This window comes from Carlito syrichta, unplaced genomic scaffold (genome assembly GCF_000164805.1).
Source record: "Carlito syrichta isolate Samal-C Ts95f unplaced genomic scaffold, Tarsius_syrichta-2.0.1 Scaffold316302, whole genome shotgun sequence".
NCBI lineage: Eukaryota > Metazoa > Chordata > Mammalia > Primates > Tarsiidae > Carlito > Carlito syrichta.
The window spans coordinates 2,044,170-2,059,514 of NW_007260398.1; the positions used below are offsets into that span (position 1 = coordinate 2,044,170).

The following is a 15,345-nucleotide window of genomic DNA, read 5'->3' on the forward strand; positions in this document are numbered from 1 at the left end:
CAAGTTGCTGGGTCTATAAGTGCGTGCCACCACACCCAACTAATTTTTAATTTGGGGGAGAGACAAAGTCTCACTATATTGCCTGGGCTGATCTGGAACTCCTGGGCTCAAGCAGTCCTCTTGCCTCTGCCTCTCAGAGTGCTGAGATTACAGGTGTGAGCCACCACTCTCGTTCTAATCTCTTACTACCATTTTTATAGTCATGCTGTTCCACATTTAGTCAGTAGGCACTCCTCCAAACTGTCTTCTGTGACCATTTGAAATGTCCCATCATTCTTTGAGCACTCCTTTGCTTCTTGGCAAATATGCATTCCTGGTTCATCTTGTACTTTCCTTACACTGTCCTCAGAATTATCTCTTTTTCCAAAGAACTCTGGTTTGTTTACTGAAGAGTGGTATTTAGAAGCCACAAAACTGGGTGCTCAGTGGGGTTCATTGCTATTTGGATGTTGCTTGTTCTTTAGGTAGGGAGTATGAGTGTGTGTGTGGGTGTGTGTTGTGTGTATGTGTACATGAAGGAACATGTTCTCATACACATATACAAAGTTACAGCTATATTTATTATGTTTATCCTATATACCATGAATTCATGCCCAAAACAAATTTAGATGCAACCCCTCAAGCTTCATTTGCGTTTTCCCCTATTCCATCTTTGTAACTCCTTTTTTCTTCTTTTTTTTTTAATTGAGTTGGCGTCTCACTCTGTCGCCCAGGCTAGAGTGCAGTGGCACACTCATGGCCACCCCAGCGTCAACCTGCTGGTGCCAGTAATCCTTCCGCCTCAGCATTCCAAGTAGGCGGAACTACAGGAACGCACTACCAGGCCCAGCTAATTTTTGTTTTTTATTGTATTTTGTCTCGCCAAGAGGTCTCACCAAGTTTCCTGGGCTGGTCTCAGGCAATCCACTTGCCTCGGCCTCCCAATGTGCTGGATTACAGGCTGAGCCACCGAGCCCAACCATAACTCCTTTTTTTCAGCAGTGGGAAACCTGCTGTCATTATCCTTAATTTACTAAAATAATCCATCAGTTCCCCTGTTCGTCGCCCATCTCATATCACCATTATCATGGATGCTTTCCTCTCTCTGCTTGGGCTCTTGCTCAGCATAGGAATTTTAAAAATTCCAAATGATGCTAATGTGCAGCCTAGTTAGCACAATTGAATTAGATAATGGTGAATTCCACACTATTTGATTCATTATTAAGTAAATGGCAGGTTTTTAAGCCAGGTTTGGCAAGTAAATTCTTCCTAAGGAAGTGAAATTTAAAGAGAAGGCTAAATTCCACCAAGATGCTTGGTTTAAAAAAAAAAAAAAGCATGAAAGCGCGGCCTGTCTCCTGGAAAGCTTTGGAAAATATTTGTTTTAGAAAAAATTCTCTTCTAGTAAATATGAGTTTTCCAGTTCTTTCCCTGAATTACCTGTTTATAGGGAAAATATTTCAAAAGGTTAGTTGTTTTTTAAGAATGTCTCACTAAAATGTGCTGGTTTTTTTTACATTGTATTTTAAAAATAAACTTTTAGAATAAATTTAAATTTAGAAAAAATAGCAATGTCTTTTTTTAATGCCTTTTTTAAAAAGCATGGTATATTTAGTCCTTTGCACTCAGAGGCTTCTCACGGATCGCCTACCAGCAATTCCACTGTACTTTTTTACAAACTTATGAAAAGCGAATCATTTCATATTAAATAGCTTTGGAACCATTTATTTTATTGTAACAATACTTGGCTTATAATGGAATTTTGGACATTGAGAAACTTATTTATGACAAATCAACATTTTATATCTTATATTTTTCTAACATGTGAAACAGTCACTGATGTGCATTGCAGGTTCATTGATAAGTGTTATGCAATAGTAATTTGTTTGACATCTTTCACCTGGTGTTTTTCTATTTGAGCATTCAGTGCAATCTCGTTTTCTAACTCCCACATTAATAATATGAATGTAATTTATTGTCCAGTCAGTTGTTCAAAAACAGTGTTGAAGGACACACTTGTGATTCCTGAAAAACACTTCTCAACTGCTCCATTAGAAGCTTGACAGATTTCTAATGGGACATAGGTTTTTTGTTGTTTTTGAATGGAAAACTTTAAGGAAACATACACTTTTTGAAAATTTGCCCTGGCATGTTTGTCTTGTATAATCACCAGCAATCTCTTTATGTCCTCTGAATGAGGGGACATCCAGTGGTTTGCTGGATTTACAATGTCTCCTCAGGGCAAAGGGTTAAACAAAATGTCAGGCTGTGGTTGCTCCTTTTCTGTAGTCAGTTTCACTGTAAAATGTGGAAGCCAAGTTACAGCAATTTAGACACGAGAATCCCTATCCTCTCTTTTCCGCTCACAGCCAGAACAAGCAAGAAGCTTTTAGAGCCAAATATAACAGGATCTGTGGCCAGCCTACCTGAGATGGTCCGCATTCATCTTACCAGTTATCGTAAATCCATTTACTTAAAGTAGTACACTGCTGCAAGTGGATTTTCTCTGAGAGTTTCACACCTAGACCAAAGCACACATAATCTGACTCCAAAGAAACCCAGCATTAGATTTAAGGAAATTTCAGTAAAATCTTGTCCTTGATTGTGTGAATTTTGCATATTAGATTTTTGTATATCTATGCTCAAGGGTTCAGAAGGAGAAAGGAAAATATTTGTGAATAAAGTCGCTGATAATATGTAAGGACAATTTTTAAAAAATTCTTGTTTTCTACAAATAAAAGATTAATTACTTATTCATAAGTGCTGAACTCAATTTTGGTTCTTTATTCCTTCTGCATAGTTTGAGTGCGTTAAACTAGATCCTCACTTCTCTTCAGAAACAATCCTGAGTCCTTCAGGAACGATTTTTGTGACTTTTGCCTTGTTTGCAAACCAGTGATTTACTTAAAATTTTTCTTTAATTTGACTCACTTTTTTTTTTTTTTTTTTTGAGTTGGAGTCTCACTCTGTCGCCCAGACTAGAGTGCAGTGGCCGTTCCCGGTCACCGCAGCCTCGACCTGCTGGGCTCCGGCGATTCTTCCGCCTCAACCTTCCAAGTAGCTGGAACTACAGGTGCGCGCTACCACGCCCAGCTAATTTTTGATTTATTGTAAAGATGAGGTCTCGCCAAGTTGCCCAGGCGGGTCTCAAACCCTTGGGCTCAGGCAGTCCACTCACCTCGGCCTCCCAAAGTGCAGGATTACAGGCTGAGCCACCAAGCCCGACCTTGACTCACTTTTAACTTGGCCTTATTCTAGGTGATATCTGTGAAATCATGGATTTGTTATGTTATGATTCCATACCTTGAATCATAAGTACTGCAGGCAGTATCTGTTCAGTACTCTGGGGTCATGGGAACTAGATCTCTAACTCTCCTTCTAGCTCTGAAATTCAGTAAGCATTGAGTCTGGGGTTTCCCATATAGAGCTTTGAAGTTACACCAGTTGGTTGCTTATATGGTTTTTTCCAGTTGATAAATAGAGTGAAAGTTGGCAGCATTAGAATAAATGCTATGTTTCAAAGTTACTTTTCAAGTGTGCAGTATACATATTATATTAATTTCTTTAAAAATTCAGCACATTTCTTCAACTGGAATGGTTACTATTGTATATTGTTTTGATTCTAGTTGAATAGAGCAAAACTTGACCATCTTAATTCATGGGTACAGGAGGATATAATTGTGAACCGCCCAGTAGGGTATAACATTGATTTACCAGACACTCAGTACCTGTCTTAAAAATACAAATAGAAAATATGTAAGACATATACTTCTTTTTTTTTTTTTTTTTTTGAGTTGAAGTCTCACTCTGTACCCCAGGCTGGAGTACAGTGTCACACTCATGTCAAGCCACCTTGACCTGCTGGGCTCCAGTGATCCTTCCACCTCAGCCTTCCAAGTAGCTGGAACTACAGGAGCGTGCTACTGCACCCGGCTTATTTTTTATTTATTGTAGAGACAAGATCTTGCCAAGTTGCCTGGGCTGGTCTCGAACCCTCAGGCTTAGACAATCCACTTGCCTCAGCCTCCCAAAGTGCTGGAATTACAGGCTGAACCACCGAGCCCAGTATAAAACATATATTAAATGTAGATATAAAACATAGAATTTTATGTTCACCATTCTGATGATATCATGAGAAAACACCTAAATTTTAATAAATACATATGTACCATAATTGAGTTAATATATTCTGCATTATTTGTGAGGAATATTGTCAGAAACCAGCTGGATATTGTCATATTCAGATCAGGTTCAGTGGAAATATATCAATCCTGTGTGTATGTGGGTGTGTGTGTATTCTTTTGGGTAGATATTATAAAAACTCGCTTTAACAGACTTCTTTGAAATTAAGCTTAATGTCATGTTTTGCAAAAGGGGTGACAAACCAAGATGTAGAAATAATTAAATGTAGTTAGTTCTCTGCATCTGTTGGCTTAAATGATAATACTATGTTCTTAGCCGGGCTTTGTGGCTCAGCCTGTAATCCCGCACCTTGGGAGGCTGAGGTGAGTGAATTGCCGGAGCCCGCGGGTTCGAGACCCACCCGGGCAACTTGGCGAGACCTCATTTCTACAATAAATCAAAAAATGAGCCGGTCGTGGTAGCGCGCGCCTGTAGTTCCAACTACTTGGAAGGCTGAGGCGGAAGTATCTCCAGAGCTCAGCAGGTTGAGTCTGCAGTGGCCGGGAGCGGCCACTGCACTCCAGTCTGGGCGACAGAGTGAGACTCCAACTCAAAAAAAAAAAAAATACTATGTTCTACTCAGTCACAGAGGTGAAATGTTGTTTTGCCACTCTACAAGCATTTAATTTGCTACAGAAATGGATTGTGAATATAGATGTATAACTTTCTGGTATGATATTACTTTAACAGAGAGAAGGAGCAAGAAAGGGAAGAACAGTTAATGGAAGACAAGAAAAGGAAGAAAGAGGATAAAAAGAAAAAAGAAGCCACTCAGAAGGTGAGTTTAATCAATTAACTCTGTCGTTACATCCACCAACCATCCAGAATAAGAAACTGTTTTGGCTTGGATGCCTGATATCTCAATAATTCTACTTGAGACATTAGTTTATATAAGTCTTAAGGTTTGGAAGTGGGAGAACGTTCAAGGCCTACCTTTGTTACCAAAAAGTAGATGTTAAATACTACTGCAGCTGTGTTTTTGAAAACAATATATTATTGTAAACAATACTGAGAAAGGTAGGAGAATTTTAAGACTGTCAACTCTTATTGCATTTTCTTATTTGTATAATAATTTAATCTCCATTTTCTTAAGCAAATTTACAGAATAACTTTCAAAAACTGGCTGGAGATTGCCCTGACATTCTTTTGGTCCACCCACAGTGCTGTTGTCAAGATAGTCTGCTTTTGAAGAACTCCATGCAGAGACTGCCCTCGGAAATCATCCAGTGGGCCTGTGTAGTGTTTTGGGGGCTGTAGCGTTGCATGGCTTTGAGGAATTGCATAGGAAGAAAGGAGGGGTGCTAAAAGAAAAAAGACATAGGGCTGACAGCTGTCGCCTGTCAGGTCTCAGCTGAAGTGTTTATCTGGCAGAAACGTCCAAGGCACAGAGTGGTTAGAATGCACCTGCCCTGTGTCCCCTTTGCTTGTGAAGCATGCCCCTCTGCCTGACCATTCCCTGATATTTCTTATTTCCCCACCTCACTATTCTGTTTGCTTCTCCTGACTTGGGCTCTGACTTAGAAGAGTTACTTTGGTGCCCTTTTTGGAGACAGAGTGATTTGCTGCCAGTCCTTAGCACACTTCAGAAAGCAGGGCCTCACTGTGGAACAGGTTTGGAGGGTCCTTGCTGTGGTGCTCGTTATTGAAGCTAAGTTTAGGGATGTGGGAACTGTGACAAAGTTCAGAGGGAACTCTGGATTTAGAACAGCCAAGGCAGTCAAACACATGCCAATGTAAGGTATAGATAGGGGGCTTTGCAAGTTTTCCTAGCAGTATTGGATATAGCATTTCCCATAATTCCATTTTTGAATTACTGAAATAGATTGTTTATGAGTACCCCCATAAGAGAAATTCTTAATTGAATTGCATGTGATCCTGAATTGGATTGCATATGATTCTGCCGTTTTAAATGTGAAATATAATTTTGTCTTTTCCTCATGACTTAATTAAGAGGAGCATGCATTGCTGTGCTCCAAGAATTGTCTGCTTTTAATTGTGTTTGTTTCTATTAATAGTGATGTGTTTCCCATCACATCTTCCTGCTATCAGGGCGTGTGCTTCTAATGTGTTGCCTCTCATCTAAGTTTGTTATAATTGTCTAAAATTCTAGAGTGAAGAGTCTGAATAAAGAAGTCAGTTGACAACCCAGGGCTTTTTTTTTTTTTTACTTCCTTTTGGGTGCACAGCCACAGTCTCTGTCACTGAGGTTATGATATGCAGGTTCACCAACTGTGAGTGTTAGTGGCATTACCCCTGTGGCTTCTGGGCTGTTGTCCCTGTACCCTGCAACTCTGACCCTCCCCAGCTATAGTGGTGTGAGACTAAACCTCAGTGAAAGCTTTCTTTCCTTCAGGGTACCGCATATTTCATCTACTAAATTTGTACAAAAATTGGATTTTGCCATCTGTAGGAATGGATGCATGGTCAATAGCTGGACACCAGGGGAGCTTAAACAAAGGCTATTAACAAGAGGATGGATGCCAAGTAGAGAGATTGTTTTAGACAATGTACTTTTTTTTTTTTTTTCGAGTTGGAGTCTCATTCTATTGCCCAGGCTAGAGTGCAATGAAACGCTCACGGCCACCACAGCCTCAACCTGCCGGGCTTGGGCTATCCTTCTGCCTCAGCCTTCGAGTAGCTGGAACTATAGACACAAGCCAGTACACCCAGCTAATTTTTTGATTTATTGTAGAGACGAGGTCTTGCCAAGTTGTCCAGGCTGGTCCCAACCCCTGGGCTCAGGCAATCCTCTTGCCTCCACCTCCCAAAGTGGAGGATTACAGGCATGAGCCACCGTGTCCAGCCTACTTTTTTCATTCTTAACATAGATAACAGTGTTTTCTTAAACTAAAAATATTAATATCTAGGTTTTTAATAAAATACACTTATGTAAACTTTCATTGTGGATTCCACTAAGTAAAATTATTTAAAAATAAGGTGGTATGGATGTATTTGAGAGTGAATTGGGATTATTTATGCAGAGGATATAGTTTATGCAGCTGGATAGTGTCCCCTGTGTATCAGCATTAAAAACTGATGGCAAAGAGAATAATCACCATACATAAAATTTTGAAGTGGTTAATTATTGACAGTGAAAATTGAATCATTTTTGCTCAAGAATGTTCTAGATCAGCTTGACACAGAATCTAGGCTGACCTAGACTGACGTGTGGCCTTTGATATTGTTTTATTATACTGAACCATTGCATAATTTCAGAATTAAATTCTGATTTAGCAGTTTTAAGAAGAGAACACAAAGCTTACCATGTGATTGTCTTAGTGGTTTCCAACCTTATTGTAGAAACAGCGCCTCAACTAGGAGGCATAAAATGTGCTATGGAGCAAAGAATTGTAGAGAACATGCCAGAGGTTCTATTATGTGGTCAGTCGTTCATTCATTCAGTCAGTAAACATTCATCATGCCTCTTCTAAGTGCTTCCACATCTTTCATGCTGCTTACCCCAGTGCTTTATACCCACCTCTTTGTGTCTGTCTTCACCATTAGACCGTAAGTTTCTCATTTTAATATTTCCAGTAACCAGAGCAGTGCCGGGTACAGAATAGTCACTCAAAAATTGTTTATTTAATAAGTGAATGGTCAAGAATGAATGATGGCCACGTAATTTTCTTGAAGAATTGACTTTTATTTAAAGCTGAAATTAAATTACTTCCACACAGAAATTACACATAAGCATTTTCCACTGTGTTCAGTGGTTGTGGCAGTTTGCTCTTTCTAGAGCCATCACTGAGTAAAACTGTGTTAGATTTCCATTCATGAGAGAGGTGTCAAAGAAGGATTCTATTCACATTCATTAGGCTGATGCTGCTAAAGGAGTATTGTTTAGTGTTGGCAGAACACATGCTTTGATCATCCAGCTTTTCACCATCTGGGGACAGCTCTTTCAACAGAACCCACATTATACGACGTATTTGACATTATTTGGGTTTGTTGCTTACAGCAGGAAGGCACCGACTTCCTGTATAACTGATCTTCAAAATGGTATTCTAAGAAATATTTACAATGCAGTAAAACCCAAATTGCCTTAGGGAATTGGTATGTGGATGCCATTCATTCATTCCTGGATAAGTAGGGTTATAGAAAAATTATACCAGGGTATTTTCGGTGGAATTGAACCCTGTAACAATTAGTACTGGGAAACATTCATCTTTAAGACACTGTGTTCCACAAGTTCACTACAATAGAATTAGCTTGTTCTTTAACACAAGAATGTAAGAGGCACTCCAGGAGGTCCTGCAAGTAGATTGTTTAACTCAATAGTGGTGTACTGGCATCCATTGTGAAGTGGGCTAGTTTGCTACAGGACAGCCCCTCCAAAGATGACCATGTTTTTGTGACTCTCCATAGCCATAACCCCGAATGATTACCGGCCAGAAATAATCAGGTCTCTTTTTTTATATATAGACATTTTTGTTCCAAAAGTTAGATGACCAGTGTAAAAATGCTTTAGAAGATTGACAATTGGGAAAAGTGGGTCAGAGTCACTCATATCTCAGTAATGTAATGTAACCACTATCTGAATTCTGGCATGTTTCCTTTTAGATGTTTTCTTATGCATGACCAATGTGGTTTTGTTTTTATATTACAGGACATGTATAATTAGGCATGAGCTTTATCTTTCACTCTTAACAATATTAAAAGCAGCTTTCCTTGTGGCTCCTAATCATCATTTCTAAACTCTTTAAAATCCATTACTGAACTGAGCACAGTGGCTCAAGCCTGTAATCCCAGTACTTTGGGAGGCTGAGACAGGAGAACTGCTTGAGCTCAGGAGTTCGAGACCAGCCTAGGCAATATAGTAAGACCTTGTGTCTCCAAAAAATTAGCTGGATGTGGTGGCATGCACCTGTAGTCCAGTTACTCGGGAGGCTGAGGTGGAAGGATTGCCTGACGCCAGGAGGTCAAGGCTGTGATGAGCCATGATCGTGCCACTGCATTCCAGCCTGGGCAACAGAGTGAGAACATGACCCAAAAAAAAGGCCCATTACTGTATTCAACCTGTCCAACCTTTTAGTTTGATCACTTCTGTAAATGTGTTAGTTGATAAATAAGGGTATACTTTTAACAAAGCACTCTTGATTTGTTCAGAATTTACATATTTCCATCTTAATGCTGTATTTTATGCTATTTTATATAAACTTTTATAGTAACAGCAAGCATTCATTGAGCATTGGTATAGAATATCTGATTGAATCCTTATAGCAACATTTTGCAGGGATATACTATTATTATCTCCATTCTACAGATAATAAAAAACTGAGATCACACAGCCAGGAAGTGACAAGGCTTGGTTTTGAATCCTGCTTTCCTACCATAACCTTTGATGCTTCTGATGGTGGGGTCCCAAAGGTTTTGCTTTTTAGATTTGGGATCAAGTGTTTGAGTCTATATTCATAGAGAAATCTGTTTGTCTCTATGGCTAATTTAGTTTCTGGGTCACGTCTATTTGATTTTCTCTAGCCATGGCAATCAAAATGGCAAATAGCATTCCCAGTATAGGAACCTCATCAGATAATGAGTGGAATGCTTTAAAAAAATTTTTTTTAGTATTCTTTCTAATAGTAGTCATATAAATTAAAGCTGGACACATGGCTATAGTCTTTAGAAGGCTGTCTAAACTGACTCCCAGCTTCTTTTTCTGGATTTCAACTATGCCTGTGGATATGAGAACTTGAATTCCTTGAGTTACCACTATTAAAGTGGTCTTATAATACAGTACTGAAGTAGAAATCAAATCTCATTTATTTATGTCTGTTTATTTTGCAGGTCACGGAACAAAAAACCAAAGGTAAGGTTTTTTTGTTGTTGTTGTTATTAGAACCTTTTGTGTCTCGATTTTACACTGTTCCTGACTCAGCCTCCAATTCACTTGAAAAGAGAGTAGATGTAGAGTAATTAAGATGGGTTGTTTGCAGTCACTGAAGAGCAATGATGACAAATTGAAAATACTAGAGGAACCCCCAAAAAACTGGAATTATTTTGGAGGATGGGCCCCTTACTTTCCCTGCTAGGAACCCATTGGCATCAGTGTACCAGCTAGTGTTGTGAGAGGCTGCATTTGGATTTAGTGAATTTTTTTAGAGTCTTTCAGTGCATTTGCCCATTTCATGACAGGTGATTTACGAGAGTACACCTGCCCACACCATACTGAGTGTTGAGCAGTTTTTGATCCCCGTGCCCCATCCTCCCTATCCATCCTGTCTCACCTCAAGTGACTTTTTTTTGTTTCTCTGATGAAAAAGGTCATGAAAAGGAAATATTTTGCCGATGTGGAATAGGTGAAACAAAAAACAGCAGAAGCACTAAAAGGCACCAAAATTGACAAGTTCAAAAACTTTTGAGCTGTGGAAAAAGCATCAGGATTAGGTATATTGAATAAAACAGACAGTATTTTGAAGGTGATTGACTGAAGTTTAAACATGTAAGAATAAGTACACAATTTTAAAAAAATAAATTCCAGGGATTTTTTTTTTTTTTGGTCCCCTTCGTACTTTAATTAGTATGTCTAATTGACCTTAAATTTTTTAGGTGACAAAAGAGTTTTAAAAGTACATGGGACCAGGCACAGTGGCTCACACTTATAATCCCAGCACTTTGGAAGACCAAAGTGGGAGAATTGCTTGAGCCTGGAAGTTCAAGACCAGCTTAGGCAACATATAGTGAGACCTTCTGTCTACAAAAAATTAAAAAGCTAGCTGGGTATGGTGGCACACACCTGCAGTCTCAGCTACATAGTAGGCATAGGTGGGAGGATCACCTGAACCCAGGAGATCAAGGCTGCAGTGAGCTGTGATCATGGCACTGCATCCCAGCCTGGGTGACAAAGTGAGACCTGGACATGCGCGCGCGCGCGCGCGCACACACACGCACACACACACACACACACACACACACACACGTCCTGATTTTGAACTAAACTTTTTGAAACTTTTTAATGAACAGTAACAAAAAACAAAATACTAGTTCCTAATTTGCAGATGGGAACTTCAAAGGGTTGTCAGCCACCTTGACCCATGGCATGTGCACTGAATCTGAAAATGGAGTGTCACATCTATCTTCTGAACTAGAGTTTGGAATATGCTTCTTAAAAATATTTTGAGTGGGTTTATCTTTTACAAAATAGTGAGATGTTGTAAACAGAAGCAAGTGTCCCTAAGGTCATTTTCAACCTAATGGTCTATGTCTTTTTTGCTTCTTTCTCTCCCATTATTTTTGATTACATAGTTTTGTCTGGTGATAGTCACACTTTTGGTCAGTTTCCTTTGAGAATGAAAACTTACTTTAAAAAAAAAAAGAAGAAGAAGAAGAAGGAAAAAAAGCCTGGGCACAGTGGCTTATACCTGTAATCCCAGCACTTTGAAAGGCCTAGGCGAGAGGATGGCCTGAGCTCAGGAATTTGAGACCAACTTGGGCAACATGGAGACACCTAGTCTCTATACTAAATCAAAAAATTATATATATATATATACACTAAATCAAAAAATTAACTGGACATGTTCACACACACCTGTAGTCCCAGCTACTTGAAAGGCTGAGGTGGAAGGCTTGCCTGAGCCCATTAGGTTGAGGCTATGGTAACCATGAACATACCACTGTACTCCAGCCTAGGTGACAGAGTGAGACTCTGACGAAAACAAAAAGAGACTTAATTTCTTGAGATAGCTCCTCTCCTTGCCCATCTAAATATGTTTTATGTGCATGAGAATTATTTGCATATAAACCCAAGCCTCCTGCCAAATCTTGAGTCCCAGGCCATGGCCCTACCAGATGTATCTTGAAAAGCTCTGCAGGTGACCCCAGTACATATCCCCAGTTGAGAATCATGCTTCTGGATGAAGGTAATCAGATGTGACTGTGATAACTTAGAGGACCATGATGGAGGGTGATGGAGAGGTCAAGGCTTGATGGGAGGCCCTGTAATGATTGGTTTCTTCATTGTTTTGTTTTATTGGACTCCTGGGCCTAAGCATGTCACACAGTGATGGAAGACTAGTAAAGACAGTCCTCGTTTCTCTGGAAACTTAGTAATGGAAAACAAATTCTCAGATACTAGACATTAATATATTTCTAATCAAAAGACATTTCAGAGGAGAATATAGTCTGGGACTTTGTAGTGATTATAAAATAAACTGAGAGAAATCATAATTAGTTACAATTCTCTTACTTGGTTAGAGGAACTAATACTCTCCCCTTTTATAGTCCCCCAGTTGCCAGCCTTATTTGGAAGTATCTTTGTAAATTGCTTGTTTAAAATATAAGTTATAGGCCTATAATCTCAGCACTTTGGGAGGCCGAGGTAAGAGGATTTTCTGAGCCCATGGGTTCGAGACCAGCCTGGGCAACTTGGTGAGACCTCGTCTCTACAATGAATCAATATTGTGGCGCGTGCCTGTAGTTCCAGCTACTTGGAAGGCTTAGGTGGAAGGATCACCTGAGCCCAGCAGGTCGAGGCTGCAGTGACCATGAGCGTGCCACTGCACTCCAGCCTGGGCGACAGAGTGAGACTCCAAGTGGGGAAAATATATATATGTATGTTACTTTGCCTTAGAAATACTGGTATAATGTCCATATTTTATAAACCAAAATCTGTCTAGGAAAGGATTGGGGCACTTAAGTATTTATATTTGAAGAACTTTTTGTTGATTTATGAGGACAACGATGAGAAAATTGGTGTTTTCCTGGACAAACCAGACTCTGTGGTTGCTGGAGCACAGTGGTTGGGATCCTTGGCCTGTTCATAAGTCTAGTGCTCAGGAAGCCTTGTGTTAGTTGTGCTATAGAACCAAGTTGCTTTGTATGATAAGTAGTGTTTCTGCTGGAAAACTGAAAATCTGTTAGGCAGATTCTAACCAAAAAATACCACATCAGTTCTCAAACATATTATTGATAACATCAGTTCTCAAACATATTATTATTTCCTCTGCCAGTCTTAAAAATCAAACTGTCCTTTCTACTAACTAGAATTTTTTTTCCCCCAACTGGAGTCTTTCTCATGTCTACCATAAAATGGAATAAAGCTTCATAGTCTTCCTACTGTCTTACCACCTCACTCCTCTAATAAAAAAAATATAAAATGAGGCCCAGCACACTAGCTCACACCTGTAATCCCAGCATTTTGGGAGTCTGAGATGACAGAATTGCCTGAGCTCAGGGGTTCAAGACCAGCCTGAGCATCATGGCAAAACCTCGTCTCTACAATAAATTAAAAATTAGCTGGGTGTGGTGGCGCATGCCTGTGGTCCCAGCTACTTGGAAGGCTGAGGTGGAAGAATCACCTGAGCCAGCATGCCACTGCTATCCAGCCTAGGTGACAGAGACTTCGACTCAAAAAATGTGTGTGTGTGTGTGTGTGTGTGTGTGTGTGTGTGTGTGTGTGTGATGTTAAGAAGGGAAAAAAAAAAGGTAAAATGACCAGGCATAGTGGCTCACTCCTATAATCCCAGCAGTTTTAGGTGACTGAGGCAGGAGGATCACTTGAACCCGGAGTTCAAGACCAGCCTAGGCAACAGAACAAGACCTCATCTCTACAGTATATTAAAAAAAATACAAAAAATTAGCCAGGTATGGTGGCACACACCTGTAATCCCAGCTATTCGCGGGGCTGGGGAGAAAGGATCGCCTGAGCCCAGGAGGTCGAGGCTTCAGTGAGCCATGATTGTGCCAGTGCACTCCAGCCTGGGTAACAGACACTGACTCAAAATAAATAAATAAGACATGTCTGGGTCCTATTCCTCTTCCCAGACATGATTTCTTCCTCAGGCAGTCTCTTCTTAACTCTGAATCTACCCCCTTTCCCCAATAGACACTGTAAGAAAAAAAAAGACTGTTGGTGCTGAGTGTCTGGTTATACTGATGTAGGATTTTGCCATATTTCAGCAAAAAAGTAGATTCATTATATATTCTTCCTGTATCTTCCATTATTTTTTTTAAAAAGTGAAGAATAGGATAGGATTTTAAGTGGAGGCTATATGAAAGGCTAAACCCGACTTGCTACCTAGGTACCAAGTAATAAAGAGCACCTGTGGTAGAAGCTGATATCTTCCTTGGTTGGATATTAGAATTAGAATCAAAAGAGTTTGAGGGTTTGGTATATTAGGTCAGATTTAACAGGATGAAATTTAGTAGGGATGAAGGATAAGCTTAGTATTAAAAGGCCCAATTGTGTAGATTATGTAGTGGAGGAATTTGGACATAGCAATCTAACCTTGTTAAAAAGATGTTAGGATGATGGTTGGCTTAATGAGAGTTGTCAGCATGAAATGACTGATTTATAAAAACTAAAATGACCAATAGAGATGTAGTATCCAAAAAGGGATTTCCGGTTCGTGTAATGGGCACCACACTGTGGAAAGGAACAGAGATCAGCATCCATGGACCATGTGGAGTTTTGGCTAGATTGGTCAAGAAATCTGTCATCTTAGGAAGGTTGAAACACCTAAAATTGTTTAGCTCTCAGTCTTCTTACCTTGGGGAACTTCAGGTAACTGTCTTTAAAAATCTGAAGGTCTGTAGTGCCTGGCCCTTAATAGTTCCTTAGTAATTGTCTGTCATATGTTTTGTGCAGAGAAACTTATTCTGACCTGCAGTGTAGCAATGATGAGTCAAAGCAACAGGAAAAAGCTGCCAGCTCAGTATAAGTTAAAATGTTTAGATGTTTTTCAAAGCAGTAATTCTTTTTTTTTTTTTTCAAAGCAGTAATTCATAACCTTGCCCCTTTCCCCGGGTGGGACACAGCTGAGGGCAGCACCTTTTCCCCATCAGCATACCTGTGGCTCTGGGCCAACGCAGTACATTGATTGGCATAACTTTCTTTTGAGGGTATTCCATAAGGCAGAGGTACAGTGAATACAGGGTAACCTTGAATCTATACTTATTTAAGTTATTAATTAGTATTGGCGGTCCTGCCCTCCATTAAATAATTGGTAAACTAAACTACTTGCCGTACCCCTCAAACATTGTAGAAACAGTTGTGTGTCCTAACACTGTGGTTGGGAACCACTTGTACAGAGATGGAACCAGCTGCCTCTAAGAGAGTGAATGAATGTGAGGTATTGGAAGACATGACTCAGATAAGTGGGAATGAAAATAGTAATGCAGACCTGGACCCGGTTAGACCCACTGGTGGTAGAGGGGAGGGAGTGAAGTGGAGAGATGCTTTTAGTGTTT

The 15,345-nt window shown here is 39.8% G+C and overlaps 1 protein-coding gene across 2 annotated transcripts in view; it reads left to right on the top strand.

Annotated features, from left to right (window-relative positions):
* Positions 1–15,345, top strand: part of TNRC6B (trinucleotide repeat containing 6B) — a 151,014-nt gene that overhangs the window by 69,768 nt on the left and 65,901 nt on the right. For both annotated transcript variants that reach the window (XM_021707014.1, XM_021707015.1), the window contains exons 2-3: positions 4,852–4,939; positions 9,946–9,967. In XM_021707014.1, the coding sequence (XP_021562689.1) occupies positions 4,852–4,939; positions 9,946–9,967 (110 nt within the window). The remainder of the gene's footprint in view (positions 1–4,851; positions 4,940–9,945; positions 9,968–15,345) is intronic.